The 20321-nt window shown below is 48.6% G+C and overlaps 1 protein-coding gene across 1 annotated transcript; it reads left to right on the top strand.

Annotated features, from left to right (window-relative positions):
• The first annotated feature begins 213 nt into the window (after positions 1-213).
• Positions 214-14999, top strand: ATP6AP1 (ATPase H+ transporting accessory protein 1). Its single transcript, XM_066580462.1, has 10 exons — positions 214-372; positions 4069-4195; positions 4292-4366; positions 5837-6030; positions 6406-6446; positions 8149-8234; positions 10634-10881; positions 11596-11631; positions 11820-12060; positions 13917-14999. Exons 1-10 carry the CDS (start codon positions 263-265, stop codon positions 14124-14126), a joined length of 1368 nt encoding a protein of 455 aa, XP_066436559.1. The 5' UTR covers positions 214-262; the 3' UTR covers positions 14127-14999.
• The last annotated feature ends 5322 nt before the right edge of the window (positions 15000-20321 follow it).

Genomic DNA, 20321 nt, shown 5'->3' with positions numbered 1-20321 from the left:
ATAAGGGCTGGTCACATGGGCGTGACGTCATTAGACGGACTTGCCCACTAGGATTTATCAGCCGATGGTAGAGACTAGAGTGGAGTTGCTGGAAGGAGGTCTGACGTCAGATATTTTTAAGTCACATGATTCGTCAGTAGAGCCAATACATTCTAGTTTAGCTCCTCCCCATCTCCTGTCCAGTCATGTGACCCAAGACCATATGACCGCACGTCATCATACCGCCTAAGAGCCAATACATTCTAGCCGCTACCGCAGGAAGATGGCGGCCGGGGCGTACTTCGCTCCTCTCTCTGTCCTCCTTGTGCTGGTCGGGCCATGGCGTGCTGCCAGCTCCCAGCAGGTGCCCGTCCTCCTGTGGTCCAGCCAAAGGTGAGTGTTCGGCGCGGACATAACCGGTCTGGTTACCATGGAAGGGCTGCAGATGATGATGCTGCCGGGTCCTTCCTCGGTGTGTCACGTGAGGATGTCGTTATGTCGTGATATTGGTCACCTGGAAAGTCATTTATTGTTTTTAGCTGCAGAGCTGTGATGTCATCAGAGTGTATTATTCTGGTTACAGATGACATCACCGTGCGAAATGGGTAGATGTGATGACATCATTATGCATGCAGTCAGCTCAGTGCGGGGTGAGGTTGGGGTGTAATATCATGTGGGTAATAAGTGTTGTGATGTCATACGGTGTGACGCTCCCCGCGTTCCTCATACGTTTCCCGTTTTGTACTGCCGGTAATATTTCCTTACGGTTCCTTTTCGTCGCTCCAGGATTTGCGCGGTGCGGATTCTTTTATCGTGCGCCGCTGCAGCCGTATGCCGTTGTGTGTCTGCTTGGCTCGCCCCTCCCCCACATTCCTGCCCGGAGCACACGGAGGGTCACATGTCGGGCGGCACTGAGTTCCCTTTTTCTACTTCCCCCAAAATACTTCCTGGAAAGAGAGCGTGTGCGGCCGCGGCGAGCCGGACGTCTGTGTCCTGGGACTACAACTCCCAGCATGCCCCACCGTGCTAATATCTGTTACTGGAGATATGCTTTAGAAATCGTTCATACCAGCGCCGATGACAGATCGCGCTCCGCAGCGGGTTTATACGGGCAGATAAAGCGTTCACGCATCATTCCGGCGATCAGCCGCGGTGGGGACTAAACGATCGCTGGTCAGACACAACGCCGAGCAAACGATTTATTATTCTACCTGTATAATAAGTAGTGGGCGGATTCTCGCTCGTCGTCCAATCGTTGGCCGCCGTCACACTGGACGATTAGCGCACAAATCTGCACGAGCCAACCATTTCTTTGAACAATAGTCGCTCCGTGTAAAAAGGGCCGCGAACCTCCAGGCTGCCTCTACTCTGCGAAAGGCGGGTGATAAACCAAGAGGTGTCATGTGACCCAGCTCTTCCAGGGTCCTGAGCACCAACACTGCTCCCTGGCCCTGATAACCCGGGGGCTTTCAGGAATCCGGGCCGAATACACCAATTTGCGGCGTGCGAATCTCACAGGTGTGACAAAACAACGATGCTGCTTCTTTGTAAAACGCATCGCAATTGCAGAAAAAAAATAGCAGGTTAGGGAGTGTGACGAGTGAACGCGGCTGACACGGATTCCGAGCTGGGATGTCCACATCGGCACCGCTGACCTGCGTGCGGCAGCTCGGCAGCTGTAATGCATATCTGCAGCAGACCGCCTCCGTGTAACGTATGGATTGCTGACGCTGATTTCGTCACGTGCCGTCGCGGTCCCCACCCAGCTTTCCCAGATAGAGATCTACGAAGCGGCTCTGTGTGGTGTTGCGTCGGCTTCCGCCTGGCATTTTACCGGACGAGGCGGCGCAGCACGCTGCCGGAGGCTGCAGACAGATACCCTGACGCAGATATGGATGGGCCCGTGTGTATATCTATGGGGAGCCTGCGGACTTTAACCCCTTAGTGACCGGCCTATTGTGTGCCTTAAGTACCAAGCAGTGTTCATAGTTGTTTGATCGCTAGGATAGTACACTGCAGTACTTATGTAGTGCGTTCTCCTAAGTCTGTGACAGCAACCTATTAGACTTTGCTGGCGGCGGGGCCTAATAGGCTGGGTTACATGGCAGACATGGAGGGCCTTCATCAGGCTTCCAGCTGCCAGGGGAATTCATTGGTACCTTGCAATTGTACTGCGGGGTGCCGGTGGGTAACAGCGCCCCCTCCCCCTGTCATCCGCTTTACACGCTGCAGTTGCTATTGATTGTGGCATGTAAAATGCCATTATATGCGGTTCCTCTGCTCCTGGCTGTCAGCAGTCAGTCAACCACCGCCTTACAAAGACGTATGTGCAGGTCTGTTAGTGAAGTCAGTAAAAAGCATATTGTGGTCATGAAGGGGTTAAAGAGGTTTTTATGGACTTCAGAGAAAAAATGTACACACTTAAAATGGCGTGAAATAGAGAGGAAAAAACGAATAGTCGCCTGCTGTGTCAGCACCTCGTCCAGCGCTGGAGCTTCAGTACCCGCCGCTTGGAACCCAGGAGAAGCGATGGGCAGTTACGTTCCGTATACTGGGCACATGACGGCGCCGCCAATCACGGGCTTTAAGCAACCACGGAAGTATGGCTGCTGAAGCCTGTGATTGGCGAGTAGTAATGTGCACAATATACGGCACGGGACCGCCCGCCGCTTCTCCCAGGTCCCGAGCGGCAGGCGCCATGCTGGATGGGACGCCGCTGGAGCAGGCGAGTATTCATGTAGTTTTCTTAATTTGTCACCATTTTAAGCCGATCATTTATATTTTTAAGTCCCTTAATCCCCTTTAATGGATTTTGGAGGTTTGGATCATCAGAAGGGAACAGTTTGTCCTCGGGGTCTCCCAGTAGCGCCGCCTCAGGCGTCGGCCAGTAACTTCTAGCATAGCGGTGTACTAAACCTGCGGGCCGCCCGTGTACTAAGCAGATAGTTCCTGGCTGCCCTTATGAATGATTCCTTGTCAGCGACCGCTCGTGCCCCGTCATGTGAGACGCCATCATGTGCTTCTCCTGGACTGAAGACCGTGTAATTAAGGCTTTTACATCCACTGTTGACAATAGTATTGGGATGGGGGGGTGAATTGGATTTTATTCACATTTTTCACTCCGGTTTTGGGCCGCTCAGTGACTGCAGTGACCCCTCCAGGCCACTAAGTTCCTATAGATGTGTGGAGGGATTTGCCTCCATACTCGAGGGGGGCTTCATATAGTGATACGCGGCATGATGGGCATGTTGGCTGTGCACAGATACAGCGTTCTAGCTCGTCCCAACAATGCTCAATAGGATTGAGATCCGGACTTTGGGGGCCTGCTCCTCAGACCAAGCCTCAACACTCCGTGCCGTATGGCATGGTGCTCGGTCATGTTGGCAGAGACACGGAGCTGTATTGCCACAGGGTAGGTGATGCCACATTGTCCAGAATGTCTCTGTACCCATTGGCGTTGAGAGTGGACTTCACTACAACCAATGGTCCTAGGCCTTCCCAGCAGAAACATCTCCACCATAACAGAACCTCCTTAACCCTTCAGTGGCAGGTTTAGGTAGTCTTCAGCACATTTTAACACTGATTTCTAGGAGATTTTCTGGGTGTGCCACTAAAGGAGTTAAACTTCACTGCTGAACGATGCAGTCGCGTAGAAACCGCTCTCCAGGCAGCCGTCACACCCAAGTGTGGCCAGCCGATGGGAAGATGGTGTACCGGGAATCAGATGTTCCCAAAATTTACAGTCTGACGCTCCAAGCCCCATCGCAGCCTCTGTGCGGTCACTGCTGTGATGTTGTGTGCGGGCCCTTGTCCATGGTAACCCTTCACATGCCGTTCCCTTCGGACGGTTCTGGTGGTAACAGATGTTGCACTGGCCTGCGAGACCCCCTGAGCGCAGACAGACGATGTGTGATGCCTTCACAGCTGGTACAAGGCTCACACATCACCTGACCGCACAGGATTAGTGGGGGGCCAGTACCTTTGTCATCACAGCGTACATGACATTACAGTCTCCTCGTACTTGTCTTCTGTCTGTGACTTCCTAAATCTATAAGGCTTACATTATCTATAACCTGTCGCCCCCAACAGCTCCCTGTGGTCATCGCAGCCCGGCACCCATGGCGGTCACGTGACAACTGATCTCCAGTTGGGTCAGTACTTGGATGCGGCTCTCGGCAGTGGCCCCAGGAATGTCCTGCTTTTCCTCCAAGAGAAGGTATCCTGAACCCTATCCTTAATGCGGACCCCCAGTGTCTGGGGGGTGACGAGGGGCTGCTAAGTCATTTCTAACATGCCTTTGTTATTTTGCCAGTTGAGCATTGAAGACTTCACAGCGTTCGGCGGAGTCTACGGGAACAAACAAGACAGCGCTTTCCCAAATCTGGAGGTAAGATGTCACCTGCGCACCTTGTCTGCTGCGGGTTGTACCTGTCAGGGAGGAAGATGAGGGCTAAGCGGCATCCTGCAGCGGGACGAGCAGCCAGAACAATACAAGAGGCAAATAAAGAAGAGCGTCGGCTGTGCTGCAGAGTATACCCCCCCCCCCCCCAGACGCCTCTAAAGCCGTAATTACCCTGAAGCTGCTAATTCCATCTGCTCGCAGCAGAACTGATTGGTCGTCATGTAGCGGAGGTCGCCTCGATGTAAGGCCGGCGGCCATAACTCTAGAAGCTCAGGCGCAGCTCGCATTGAGCAGCCCAGACAGCTGTCCGTGTGCTGTCCAACGTGTACCGTATGTACTGTGCGTGTCCGATCCTCATCTGTGAAATGGATGGGAATAGGGCGTGCAGGGAGTTGTACCAGGCTGGCCATCAATCGGGTTTGTAGCCTCATAGGCCGGTAATGGGGCCATGTGCCGGCTGTGGAAATACACATCCTGGATATGTGGCCAAGGACCTAGGGGTGTTGGGGAGGACCTCACTCCAGCTGGGAACTGAATGTTCTGGCTTTAGGGCCCGTTCACACTGACTGAAAACCCCAACACAAGTGTGAACCCTACTGGTCCATTCACACCAAGCTGTCGTGTGAATGACGTCCGGGTTCGCATACGGCCAGATACATCGTTGTTCAGTCTTTGACATTTGCTGTGGAAGTGAATGAGAACCACTGTTTAAACTGAATGATACGTGAATGAGCCAATGATGGCTTTTATGCCTGCATTAAATGAACGACAAACAAGAAGTGAATTATCATTCACTTTCGCTCGTCTGAACAATCCTTTCGTCTACGAGACCCTTTACGTGGGTCAGCCTATTTACAGTGTAAAGACCTTATCTTCATATACAAGACAGTGGATAATTACCTTACCTGTGGGGGTCTGACCATTGGGACCCCTCGGAACCTGAAAATGGGGACCCCTCGGGTATGTTCCCACTGCGGAATCCAATGTGCAGTTTTCTCTAACCCCGCGGCAGACGTCTTTGGCTACGCCGCATGTTTCTGCTACATATATTGCTGCAGATCCGCACGCAGAATCAGCCCTGCCAATGGGCAAAATCCGGGCACTGATTTCCTGACCCATTTCCTTGCGGATCCACCTGGAAAAGTGACACAGATTCTGCCCTTTGATATTGTGGTTTTGAAGCAAAATACTTGGATTTCTCTTTGCAGTTTTAGAGGCGGAATCCGTGCAGAAAACTCCTTGTGTGATTATTATTTTTTTTTTTGCTGTGTGCACCTCCTCGGAGTGGCCCAGATGACTCGATCCGCGGTCACCACTGCGATTCACGGCTCTATTCACTTCTTTGGTACTTGTACTTGGCTGAAGTATATGGAGCGTTCAGTAGCGCACATGTGTGACCGCCGCTGCATTCATTCGGCCTATGGCTCGTCTCACAGACAATTATTTGTTTTGCAGAACATCATGGAGTCGTCGCCTTCTTCTTTGGTGCTGCCCGCTGTAGATTGGTACGCTGCCAACATCCTGCCAACCTATTTAAAGGAGAAGCTGGATGTGAGCCCCCTCCATGTGGATCAGTCGACTCTGTTGGAGCTGAGGCTAAATGAGAGTATCCCATCGCTGCTTGTTGTGAGGCTGCCCTACTCTAACAGGTGACTGATTCTCTATACAGACCGGCACTATAGAGGACTTCCCAATACTGCGTCATGGCGTTAATAACAAACTCCACACGACCGACCATACACACTGGACTTGGGGTTTGCCCTATTGCTTTCACAGGCTGAGTATTGGGCTCGCAGTGACCCCTAGTGTTCACACTGTGCATTAGCAAAGCAGAGCTACCAATCAGTACAAGATTTATCGCCTGGAGTTTATACAGGAGTTTTGGGACTTGTGCTCAGGGTTCTTATACTGTTAGTGGTCCACTAACTGTTTCGGAGGTTCCCGTACACGCAGCGCTGCAGGCCTGGGACGTGTCGAGTGATACATGTCATTTACCTCTTTTATTTTTCTTCTTCTTCCTCTAGTGCCGGCTTAATGGCAACTAAAGACATTCTCAGAGCAAACGGTGAGTCTGGAATTAAGATACATTACATCTGATAATCCAGATAATGTCCGCCTGGTGATCTAAATATTACTGGTTGATTTGATATTGAAAGCTTTGAGCTGCAGATCATTAAGGCCGGACAATCCAATGAATTCAATTAATTCACCCCTATATTTTTTTTTCTACTAAGGTGGCAGGTGCTGCGCCACACTAGCGGCATCCCTAGACAATAGCTGGCTGCGTGCCAGCAGCGGTAAGGCACTGCATCTACCGGGTCGTCTTGGATAGACCTAGCAGTTGTGTAGGTTGGCTGCAGTCTGTAGCGGACGTGCCATAGTGGGCTTCACTTTCTTTGAAATCTATGGCGGTTGAAGCCGCTTTCACACTTCTGCCTCCGACACTGCGGTCCACAATGGACGTCTAATACCGCTTCAGCTCCCATTGATTTCAGAGGCAGTGAAGCTCGCTATGGCACGTCCGCTCCCATCCTTGATGATGACATCTGGCCTCATTACACTGACAACAGGCTGGGTGATCAGGTGATCACTGGGGATCCCGAGCAGCAGGATTTAGCTATTGATGATCTATCCTGAGCGTAGGTCGGCAATAATTTTTGCCCGGGAAACCCCTTTTTAACGGAGCGCTACTGTCAGTGTAAGGAATCTACTGATGCGTCGGGCGCCCTGCACATTTACCTGGCCATAGATGAACCCTTCACAACATGGAATGTGACAGCAGGTAAGCCTTGGTGCAAATTACATGCTGTGAGAGGTTTAGCCTGGGCTGGATACATCTTCATGGTGCCTGTCCTATCCGTTGGCAAGAAAACCCATGCAACAACTACCCGACCCATTCACTGATACATGACGGTATAGTCCGGCTGGTGCCAGGCGCCTGCTGTGTCGGCTGATTTCTTGCTTGGGAACGTATGATTTCCCCCTGGATGTGAGGCGTTTGTCTAAAACGCTTCGCATCACTTCAGAGAGGTGGGATCGGCAAGTGGTTCCCATTGTTTTCAATGGGTTAACATCACATTGCACTCGCATGCACATCGCACGCCGTGTGGGGTTTTCGCTGGCTCCATTGAAAACAATGGGCGATGTGTTCAGAGGGAACACCCAAACATAGGCCATGTCGGGGTTTGTATATGACCCCATTCAAAAGAATGGAGTTCATATTCATACGAGATTTGTGCACCTCGCACGATTTTCTCGGCCGCATGAAAGCAGCCTGAGAGACAAAGAGAAAGCGCTTTTAAAAAATAAGTAAATAAAATTGTAACAAAATATAAAACAGTAAAGGCAAAAAAAGATACAATTTCCCTGAAAATAAAATTGGGTACATCCTTGCTTGTAATCACCAATACTATCTTCATTATCCCGCACCGCGAATGGCATACAAATATTTCAAGATTAACGATGCCAGAAAAGCTTTTTTTTTTTTTATTTTCACCTGCCAAAAACACAATAAAAAGCGCGCAAAAAGTCACATGTACCCCAAAATGGAAACTACAATTCACCCTGCAGACCAAAAAATACTTCACATATTTGTTCTTGTTGCCGAAACGTAAAACACATGTAGAAAACTACAAATGTGGCGTCACCATATTGAGATTAAAATCGAGAATTGTGCAGAAGTTTAAGAAAATCACGGTCTTCGTTTGTGACAAAGTTGCCGGCCCTATGGGGCAGAGAAATAACGTTTGTGTTCTGTCTGTTTGCAGATGAAGTAATCGGACAAGTGCTGAGCACCCTGAAGTCGGAGGGCGTCCCTTACACCGCCCTGCTCACAGCGCTCAGGCCGTCACGGGTATGTGGAGTCGCTGTAGCGGCAGTGAGCGGACGAGAATATTAGTTTGTTTTGTGTTGTTCTTCGCTCCTCTGGAAGTCGCTGCAGAGGCGTCTTCATCTCTAAAGGAAGTCTTACACAGGACAACGATCATCTGAAATTGTCGCTAAAGCATACCAACGACTTGTTTGTGCGCTTTTACACAGAGCAATTGTTCGCTTTCGTTCGATTTGGTGATCGCTGAACTCTAACTTTTAACTAGAGATGAGCGAGCATACTCAGTAAGGCGATTTCCTCGAGAGAGAGAGAGAGAGAGAGAGAGAGAGAGAGCTTCGCCTTTTTTGAGTACCTTCTGGCTCGTCCCTGAAGATTCGGGGGGGGGGGGGGGGTTGCGGAGGGGATCAGGAGAGAGAGAGAGAGAGGGATCTGTCTCACTCTCCACCCCGCCCCCCCCCCCCCCCCCCCCCCCCCCCCGAATTTTCAGGGACGAGCCAGCAGGTACTCAAAAAAGGCGAAGCTCTCTCGAGTAAATCGCCTTAACGAGTATGCTGGCTCATCTCTACTTTTAACCCCTTCCCAACATGCTCATTAGTTGCCAAGTCCACTGAACGCACATAGATATGTGTGAGCGGTCTGAGTGATCACTCTCAATGGACCAAAACCACCAGAGACCGCAGCCGGTTAGTGTTCTTCCAAAGACCAAGCAGGGACTGTTCAGTCGAGGATCATTAATACATATTTGGGCAGGTAAAATGATCTTAAAAAGGCAACAGCCAATCAGCTTTGCTTGGAGGCACACCTCAAACAAGCACACCTCTCCCTGCAGAGTTGTTGGCTAATTGTTGAAAGGCGATTACCTGTTTACACCGGATGATAATCAACGAGTGACTATTTTTACGTGGTTTAAACAAAGTGATTAGTAAACGAATTCTCACCTGTTGCCTAACTGGGGGCTGTGTTTACACAAAAGAACTATCTCTTAGGCTTTTTCACACAGGCGTTGCGACTTTCGTATGAACGAGAGAAAGACGCAACCAAATCTCGCTTTTTCTCTCCCATTCACACAGCCGGGTGTGGCGCATGTACGCCGCAGCCCGAAATTAAGTTGGCCGGGGGGAGATACGTTAGCAGTGCTAAACTCTTTTCCCCCGCCCTCTTCCATAGGCTTCTATGGGAGTTGCCGGCTGATCGCAGCGAAAGATAGGGCAAGACCTATTTTTTTTTTTCCAGTCGGCTGATTTTACGCGCCAGAGAATCGCCCATCTGAACAAATAACCATCTGCTTCAGATGGTCGCGATTTTCAGGCAACGTTTAATCGCTGCAAAAAAACCCCACAATAAAACGCTCATGCGAATAAAGCCTGACATTCACTCTTTTTTGAGTGACCGTTTGGCCAATAGATGTCCCATTAAACGCGGCCCCTTTTTTTTTCTATTTTCGTTTTTTCCTTTCCCCTTTTATAAAATCATAACTCCTTTATTTATCCATCGACGTCGCTGTATGAGGGCTTGTTTTTTGCGGGACCAGTTGTATTTTTCATTGGTACTATTTACTGTATCTTATAATGTACTGAAAAACATAACAAATTCTAAGTGGAGTAAAATGAAAAAAAAAACGACATTCCGCCATTTTTTGGTTCGTCTTGTTTCTACGGCGCACAAACTACTACAAAAATGACACGATCACTTTATTCTATGGGTCAGTACGATTCCTACGATATAGAAATAGAAGATGGCAGGGAGCCGTGCGGGTATCATGGCAGCCGGGGGCCTTCTGAAAGGCCCCAGGGCTGCCTTAGCAGACTGCCTTTTAAGCCATCCCCGTGGGGACGGCTTGATAGACTGCCTGTCTGATTCAGCGGCATTTAAAGGGTTAATAGCTGCGATCAGCCGCGTGGCTGATTACAGCTATTGCCCACGGGTGTCAGCTGTAATACACAGCTGACGCCAGCGCTGTATGAAGAGAGATCGCCCCGCGATCTCTCTTTATACATACCCCAACGCTGCATGATGTAAATGTACGTCATATAGCCGGAAGGAGTTAAAGCCCCCTTTAGGTTCTGCGCACGCTGTCACCATTGGTCTGTGTGACAGTCCTGGCAAATTTGATATGAAGAATAGCGCTATTTTTTTTTCCTATTAAAATAACGGATCCCATTATAAGTCTATGGGTATCTGTTATGTGACAAATCCAGCAATGCGTTCTCTGTTACTAATGGAAACTGCAACTCTGGTGTGAACACAGCTTTATACTTAAAAGTTGTAGGGTGACTATCACTAATGGCAACCATTGCAGCACCCCGCGGGATTGTCGCCCAGCTTTTTCCAAAGGTTGACTACTTGTTGGCTATTTGGGGTCTGTATGAAGCCGAAAGCGTCTACTATAACTTAACATGAAGAATAATAATGTTTTCCTTTAGGTAAACAAGGAAAATGACTTTGCTGTGGGCAGTTTTGGGCGGCAGCTGTTGGCGACCGAGACAGCGAAACCCACGCCCACTCATCCTCCTCTGGCCTTCAACAAAACGCAGAATGTTCCCTGTATCCTGTTCTGGGCCTCCAACATCACGGTGTTTATGGGGCGGGAGATGGATCTCACTGCTGAAACTTTCACTGATCCAGACACCGGACTTACAGAAGACTCCGAGTGCGACAGCCGTAACGCCAGGTGAGGGATGCCATTGCTGACTGCAGTGATATAAAATCTAGAAAAACCATTTGAGGCCATTTCCAGTATAGAACAAAACCCACATTTCTATCATCTTTATCCTATTCCGCAGCAAAGTCAACTACTTGATGTTTTCTATGGCAAAATATAATGGCGCCACGATTACCATTCAAACGAGCGAAAGTGAACAATAATGGTTCAGAGAGAGATCTCCCCTATGTTCCGCCCCGCTCTCCCCCGCAGCTCCCTGCCCGCTGCGAGCACCCGAACCTTCCGTCTCGAGCGGGCAGCTACTCGATAAAGGCAATGCTCGCTCGAGCAATTGCCTTTAGCGAGTATACTCGCTCTTCTCTAATGTTCACCCAACATGAGCCCAATCAAGCATTTATGGGATGTGGTGGAGCGGTCCATTCACACCTGAGATCCTGCACCTACAAATATTTTGGAGCTACGTGTGGCTATCCAAACGACTCAACATCCCTCCAAACTTCTTCCATCTACTTATGGAATTGATGCCATGTCAAGTTGCTGCACTTTGCCAGACTAGAGGAGATCCTGCACGATATTCGTTCCTGTCCCATGACTTTTGGCACGTCAGTGTACGTCTGTCTAAACGCTAGTGCGGCAATCCGACCACTGCTTGCAATAGGTTACATATTTCCCTTTTCATGTGGAAGTTCTATGTATTTACAATGTTCAATATTTGTCTTCCAGGCTGGTGCTGAATTACCCCAATGGCATAAGAATAATGTAAGTGCTGACGTGTTGGCACATGCCGTCCGCTCCTGTATTATCCCTTTGCAGTTCTGTATTCTATATTTATATGTTTGTGTTCTTTCGTATAATCGGTGACTGCTGACATCACTGGATGCAATCTTCTCTGTGATGTCACTTTCATGGTTTTTCCCCCATGTCATTGCTTTTCCTATTCTCTGCAGTTTCATATTGAAGAACGACCATTACCCAGTTTCGGCACGAGAGTGGTTCACGCTGCGAGTGGAAATTCATAATGGCACGCTGAACTCCACATTCCGGGCACCTCAAGTGAGCGCCCCCAGCATCTACTCTTACCACTGCGAGTACGTCAGCACCTTTCCTGACTACGGACATCTACTGATCAGGAACACCTCTGAAGGTTCCGCAGCTTATAACTGGCGCCTAAGCATCATTGATTTTCAGGTAGGTTGGGAGGGTCTTCAATAATTAATGAAGGTCCGCCGCTCAGGATCCCTGCCAATCAACTGATTGAAGAGACTGTGGCGCATGAGTAAGCATTGAAGCCAGTTTTTATGCCACTGACCTCATGCCCATTGGTCACATGGTTTGCGAACACCTCACTTGAATGGGACTAAGCTGCAATTCCAGGCACAGCCACTATACAATGTATGGAGCTGTGCTGGTTGTGGACTGAAGTGACAGCAGTACTTACCTTAGCATCACTGTCACTTAGATCAGCCAATTGGCAGGGATCCTCAGTGGCGAACATATCCTGAGGATAGGTCACCAATAGTGTAGTCCTGGAAACTCCCTTTAGATCTTTCAAAGCTGCTGCTTGCTCAGTGTCTGTTCAGAGCTTGAGCTGGTAACTTGTGTTCTTCAAAATGTGTCATTTTTTTAAAACTAGACAGTGTACAGTAATCTATAGTAGGAAAAGCTAACTGCTGCCAGCATTATAGTAGCTTGGCTAATTGGTGACTATTTCCAATGATAACCAGCAGAATAGTGAATGCAGCTCTGGAGTAGAATACAGGATATAACTCAGGATAAGTAATGCATGTACACAGTGACTCCACCAGCAGAATAGTGAGTGCAGCTCTGGAGTATAATACAGGATCTAACTCAGGATCAGTACAGGATAATGTATGTACACAGTGACTCAACCAGTAGAATAGCGAGTGCAGCTCTGGGGTATAATACAGGATGTAACTCAGGTTCAGTATAAGATACGTAATGTATGTACACAGTGACTCCACCAGCAGAATAGTGAGTGCAGCTCTGGAGTACAATACAGGATGTAACTCAGGATCAGTACAGGATAAGTAATGCATGTACACAGTGACTCCACCAGCAGAATAGTGAGTGCAGCTCTGGAGTATAATACAGGATGTAACTCAGGATCAGTACAGGATAAGTAATGTATGTACACAATGACTACACCAGCAGAATAGCGAGTGCAGCTCTGGGGTATAATACAGGATGTAACTCAGGTTCAGTATAAGATACGTAATGTATGTACACAGTGACCCCACCAGCAGAATAGTGAGTGCAGCTCTGGAGTATAATACAGGATGTAACTCAGGAGCAGTACAGGATAAGTAATGTATGTACACAGTGACTCCACCAGCAGAATAGTGAGTGCAGCTCTGGAGTATATAATGCAGTATTCTGTAATAATAGTAATCTATCTATAATATACAGCATTTTCCATTTTCGGTGGGTGCCTATACTCACCTGGTCCGTGGCTTCCCTATGCCTGGCGATGGTCTCCGGCGGCACTGCGGCAAGCAGCATTGTCCTCTGTGCTGACACATCTTTCTGGTAAATGGGGCTTTGAATACCCCGCCTCCAGCAAAGCGTCCGCTGTGATTGGATCAAGCGCCAGCCCATCACAGCAGGCACTCGATGAGCCAATCATATCCATTCAGTGATGTCATTCACTGAATGGCTGTGAATGATCAAGCGCCGGCTGTGATGGGCTGTCGCTCGATCCAATCACAGCGCTCGCTTTGCTGGAGGCGGGGTATTCAAAACCCTGTCACCAGAACGAAACTGATATGTCAGCGCGGAGGACACTGCAGGTTGCCACAGCACCGCCGGAGACCATCACGAGGCACTGGACACCGCGTACTAGATGTGCATTGATGTTTTTTTCTTCCATGTAGGTTAGCTAGGGCTTTTTTTTTTCTTTTTTTTTTTTAAGCCTCCTTTGAAAACTGGGGTAGGTCTTATTATCGGGGGAAACGGCAGTAATCTACTTTTTACGTATATAATTAATATATTCGTATATGTTAATTTTCCCCTGCTTTCTCCTCCAGATCCAGGCCTTCAATGTGACTGGCATGAGGTTTGCTTACGCCAGTGACTGTGCAGGATTCTTCTCTCCGGGCATCTGGATGGGTCTCATCACCACTCTGCTTTTTGTCTTTATCCTGACTTATGGATTGCATATGGTGATGAGCCTAAAGACCATGGATCGATTCGACGACCCTAAAGGACCATCCATCTCCGTGCCCCAGAATGAGTGATCTCACTGTAGAACTCTCCCTGTAATCCACCCTACTGAGATGTCCTCTCCTTCCACTTCTCTGTCCGGGTTCTACTACATTCCAAACCTTTCCCACCTAAGAAAAAGCCCCAGCCTCCCATAATCCTCATACAAGGTCCCATGTGCGTGAGAAGTTAGTTTTCCCCTTGTGTTGTGAGTGATTTAGTTTATCATGCACTGTATATAAAAATGATCTGTCCTGATTAGGATTACCGAGGCGTGATGGACCTCGAACCTCAGCGGTGTCTTCAGGTCCTAGTATGGCTTCCTGCCATTCTGCTGGGTGATAGGAGGAGGGCACTTCCTTTTAATTGTTTACTTTCTTGTAAAAGTATTAGGGGTTTGAAGGGTTAATCTCATTTACAGACCTGCATACCTGAGTCACACCTGGCAGAGGTAGCAATGCCTATTATATGAGATCCTTGTTTTCCCGGGCACAGCTTGAGCAAAATATTACTTGAAAGCATTGACAAAAAGTAATTGGCAGGTCTTTATACTCTTACATAGGCGCAATTTGCTGCTGCCAATCCCCTCTGTGCCCAGCAGGGGGAGCACCAAGGATGTATAAACTCTCTAGGATGTATATATACTAGCAATAAATATGCTATTTATTTGTGGTTGGGTGTGCCAGTGTAGGCAGGGGTGCAGCTGTTGGCATGCAGGGACCTGTGGTACATTGATGGCTCTACTTACGTGATTCGCTGTTGGATAACGTGCGCTGTTAGACAGCTAGCTGCTCAATCTAATTGTGATGTGATCCATGAAATGACTGCGATACGTACGATTCTCCTCCGTAACTATTCACTGTATAACTTAAGAGAAATGAAATAAAAATCTTCCTGTGGTTGTGTTATTACGTTGTGGCTTCTGTTTCATCCTCTGTGTCCGTTTATTTGATTGTGTGCTTTGTGCAGATATACAGCACTGTGCAAATGTTTTAGGCAGGTGTGGAAAAACATGCTGCAAAGTAAGAATGCTATCAGAAATGGAAGGGTTAATAGTTTTTGTGCCCACTAAGGAATTGTAAAGATTCTAAACCTCTTATTAGTAGGATCCTATAGGCCTCTATCCTAATTGAATGCAGACATAAACATTATAGCAAAGGTATTGGCCTATCCTATGTGATCCTATCCATCCTCCACAACATGATGGCTGTGATTGGCTGAGCAACGCACGAAGAACCAATCAAAGCTGCTGCATTGTTTCATTGAGCCGCTGCATTAATTGGCTGGCAGCGCTCGAGAACCAATCGGAACCACCGCTTCCTGGAGGCAGTATTTATGAATCCCAGAACTGGGACGCGATCTTTCCTATGTGCTCTTATTCAGCCTCCACAATGTGATTGCTGTGATTGGTTCATCAAGCACTGCATTGATTGGCTGAGCAGCGAACGAAGAACTAATCACAGCCATCGGATTGTTTCATCGAGCACTGCACTGATTGGTTCTCAAGTGCTGCCAGCTAATCAGAGCCATCGCTTCCTGCAGGCGGGATTTATGAATCCCGGAACTGGGAAGCGATCTTCTGTCGGCGGCTGAGGATTACAAGCAAGCACGCCGGAGCTCCGAAGACCAGTGGGAGGACACGGGCCGTGGCTGCTAAGTAATGGGTTTTTGGCTTTTTTTAATGTAATTCAGCTAGGGCTTATATTTCTAGTCCCCTGAAAATCCTGAAAAATCAGGGTAGGGCTTATTTTTGGTGAAACACAGTAGGAGACTATAACTCAACTTGTAGATGCCAACAGACAACATGAGAGAGTAGATAATATGCTCACTAGACGATAAGGCTTTTGATTGTGTAGAGTGTCTCTTCCTATGGGAGGTAATGAAGGATGGGATTTGGTCCCGCTTTTCTGAGACGGGTACAACTTCTAACCTGTGTAGGTGTAAATGGAAGTCACACAAACTAGTGACCCATGAAATAATCACGGCATGGATCTAAATGTATCTGACTGACTGTTTATATCACAATACAATGTAGAAATACAATAGCAAAGGTTATAAAGTTGTTGTACATGTATGGGGGACGGGTAAGGTACAAGATTCACTGAAGGGTGGATTGGGCTCATTGAAGGCACAACTCACTGTTCTCAAAGGGGTGAAGTTAAAGAGATAGGGCCCCTGTCCACGGGCGTTGCGGTATCCTGTAGTGAATCTCATCCGCGGGAGCCGCCGCTTGGGAGCAGAAGTCGGCAGACAGTTCTTTGCAGGTCAGCCTATCTGACGGATAGGCTGACCGCGGAGAATTGGGGCAATTCGCAGCATGCTAAATCACTGCCGTGGACCAGGGGCCATAATCTGAAGGATGGAAAACTCCATGGACTATTTTTCCTGCTGTTTACTCATGCTGGACGATATCTATATATTGGATACATGAGACCGACGTGAGGGGGTTGCAACGCTTTTGATTTTTATTAAATATTTTAAAAAAGTGGAAGGTGACCGAACAAAAGAGAAATGTAAATCCCATCAATATTTGATGTGACCGTTCTTTAGCTACATAACACCATCAGTTCTTCTAGGTACACTTGCACATAGTTTTTGAAGGAACTCGGCAGAGGTCATTCCAGACATTTTGGAGACCTAAGCACAGATCTTCTGTGGATGTCTGGTTGCTGACATCCCTATACACATCTTCCCGTGACATCTCTGTACCTTTCCTCCAAAACATCACCAACTGTCCGCTGTCTCTAACACAATGTCCTCTCTCTACCTAAAACTGACCACCTGTTTCCGCCCTTTACTAACCGACCTCATCCTGACATCTCCATCTCAGTGTGTGGCGCCACCATAACTCCTAGACAACACGCCCGCTGCCTTGGGGTCATATTTGACTCCAATCTCTCCTTTACCCCCTACATCTAATCTCTGGCCCGAACATGTCAGCTGCACCTCAAGAACATCGCAAGAATCCGCTCTTTTCTCACTGTGGATGCACTAAAAATGCTTACTGTTGCCCTCATCCAATCCCGCCTTGATTATTGCAACTCGCTGCTGATCGGCCTCCCCTGCACCAGACTCTACCCTCTCCAATCCATCCTGAATGCAGCAGCCAGGCTCATCTTCCTGTCCAGCCGCTACTCGGACGCCTCTGCCCTGTGCCGGTCACTGCACCGGCTGCCCGTTAAATACAGAATTCAATTTAAACTCGCTACCTTCATCCACAAAGCCCTCCACAGCGTCACGCCGCACCATATTGCTTCCCTCATCTCAATCCATCACCCAGCCCGGGCCCTCCGCTCTGCTAATGAAACCAGACTGAGTGCCCCTTTAATTCGAACTTCTCATTCCCGCCTCCAAGACTTCTCCAGAGCAGCACCGGTCCTCTGGAACGCACTACCAAAGGCTACCCGGGCAATCCAGGACTCGCAGAACTCCAGGCGTGCTCTAAAAACGCACCTCTTCAGGGAGGCATACCGAATTCCCTAAACAAACCCCTCTGTACTCCACCTGATAACATGCTCCCTGACCTACTGACTGCAATCCCTGCTAGCCATCATAAACCACTCCTGCAGTCATACCGTTTCTGACGTCACACAGCCAAATGTCTGACCATTGTCTATGTGTATAGCACCCCTCACTCTCCACCTCGCCATATCGTACACATCTCCAGCCCTTTACCTTCTGTATCACCCCATTACTTGTAGTATGTAAGCTCGTTGGAGCAGGACCCGCACCCCTATTGTCTCCATCAGCTGATTACCGTGTAACCGTGGTTCTGTAATTTTTGTACTTTTGTCTTTCTGTATCCCCCCTGTCTATGTAAGCGCTGCGGGATATGTTGGCGCTATACAAATAAAGTTTATTATCATCATTATTATTAATAACCATCCATAGCATGCTATGGAAAATGATTTTTCATGTACACGAGTGGAAACCAACTGCGGTTTCCACTCACGGATGAAAAATCGCAGCAGGCTAGGGAATAACTTGATCAGTGGGGGTCTCACCGTTGAGACCCCCATTGATCTGGAGAACGGGACTCCCGTGTCCTGCTCTTCTTTCACTGTAGGGGTCACTTCTCCCCTCCACAGTGATGTCACTTTGATTAAACAGCTGACCAAGCATGCCATTCATTTCAATGGGAGTGACGAAAATACCCGAGCAAGTGTGGCGCTTTGGGTACTTTTCAGTCCCACTGAAAGTGAATGGTGCGCTTGTGCAACTAGCACTCCATTCAGCCTTCTTCTCTCTTTGGAGGGTGCAGTAACCCCGCAGTGAGGAGGATGGGGGATACTGTTTGACCAGCGCTGCTCATGTGATGCTGCAGAAAAAAAAGAATTAGTGACTCATTTTAGTCAATGATGCCCATGGGGGTCCCAAGCTGTGTACCCCTCTATAACGATTACCTAAGCACAGATGTTGCCCTAACATTAGATGGCTGCACCCAGTCTAGCAGAATGTTATGGTTATTGGCCATACGGGTATGTGAACGAGTCAATTGAAACCAATGGATTCGTTTTCTGCTTATTGCACATGTAAATACGCCCGTGTGGAGCTCTGAGTAGCTTTTTTCCCCTACCTAACTGCCGCTGATATGATTACACGGACATCTGGCGTTCCCTCCGGGATGTATGACTACGGGGCATGGATGGTGGCAGAAGGCACATTGACATCTGCAGCGGGTCAGTCATAGGTCACATAATGGAGGGTTTGGATAGGGACTCCTTTACTTGGGGGTTGGGAGGGGTGAGTGTGTACACCAGTGGTTCCCAACTCCAGTCCTCAGCACACCCAACAGGTCATGGTTTAAGGATATCCTAAAGTAAGAACACCTGAGGCAATGTCTGGCAATAATTACATCACCTGCGTAAGACTTCATTCACACGAGCGCATATACAGTGCGTTTATACGGCCGACCGATATATGCGACCATCAGAGGCATTGGTTTCCAATGCATTCCTTCACGCGGGCGAATATACGGCTCGTAAAAACGTTGCACCGTAAAAAATGGAGCATATGCTACCGAAATACGGGCCCGGTGATTATATGGTGAAATTAGTTCGGGAACTATATTTTGCCCGATATACGGCGGCGACTCCCATAGGCTCCTATGGGAGCTGGAGAAAAAAAGGGCTTTTTAACAGTGTCCAACACTGCAAAAAGCTTACAGGTGCCTCTATTAAGGTATTTGAAGGCATCCTGAGGATTTATGTCGAGCGAGGGCTTTCCAGGGTGCAATGTATTTTTTCACTGAAAACATCACTCCCAGTTGTGTGAATGGGCAAGAAAACGCTGGCAGTGATCACAGAAAAACGTCCATTCATGCCAATATATGGTGCGGACGAGAAAAGATAAAAATGCATACGGACATGGAAAAGAACCCTAAGGGCTCCTTCCCACGAACGGATTTCCACCGCGTAATACGCAGCGGAAATCCGCTGCGTTGCCCGCAGCTATTAGGTTCTATTGAACCTAATAGTCCAATGCTTACGGTGCGGAATTCCGCACCGTAAAATCTCCCGTCCTCACCCGCGGCATGCTCTATTTGCCGCGGGTGTACACGCGGACGGCTTCCATTGCAGTCAATAGAAGCCTTCCGTCACGCTATTTTCTGCTGTAGCACAGCGGAAGATAGCGTGAAACCGCTTCCCCGCCTACCGTTAGCCGCGTCATATGACGCTGTGGGCGTGTCATATGACGTGGCCGGCGCGTCACATGACACTGCGGCATGTCACACGCTCTATTGCGCATGCGCGCCAAAGTGTCATGCGGGAAGTAGGACTGCGGATCCGGAGGTAAGTATTGGGGTCTCTGGGGGGCGCCGTGGCGGCGGAGCCCGTCACGGCCGTGTGAAGCCGGCCTAATACTGAGGAAATCCTGAAAACATGACCTGTTGGGGGTCCCTGAGGACTGGAGTTGGGAAACACTGGTGTACATAATACAGGGTCAGCCATGGAAAAAGTAGCCAGCGCCGCACTCTTCTGAAAGCTGTCTAAGGCCAATTTCACACGGCCGAGAATCTCACGTGAGTTCGGTGCATTGCAAGAGGCGCAAAACTCACGCGAATACGAACCCCATTCATTTCAATGGAGGCACATGCATGAGTGATGCGGTGCAGGATAAAATTGTGGCATGCCCCATCTCTTCGTGTTCCTCGGAACGCATCGCCCATGTTTTCAATATGACAGTAAGCACATCGCACGCGAGTGCAATGCGACCTTTCCCACGGGAAA

The sequence above is a fragment of the Eleutherodactylus coqui genome, chromosome 10 (genome assembly GCF_035609145.1).
Source record: "Eleutherodactylus coqui strain aEleCoq1 chromosome 10, aEleCoq1.hap1, whole genome shotgun sequence".
Classification (NCBI taxonomy): Eukaryota; Metazoa; Chordata; class Amphibia; order Anura; family Eleutherodactylidae; genus Eleutherodactylus; species Eleutherodactylus coqui.
Note: the sequence above shows the minus strand (reverse complement) of the source record. Positions and strands in the feature narration are given on the sequence as shown.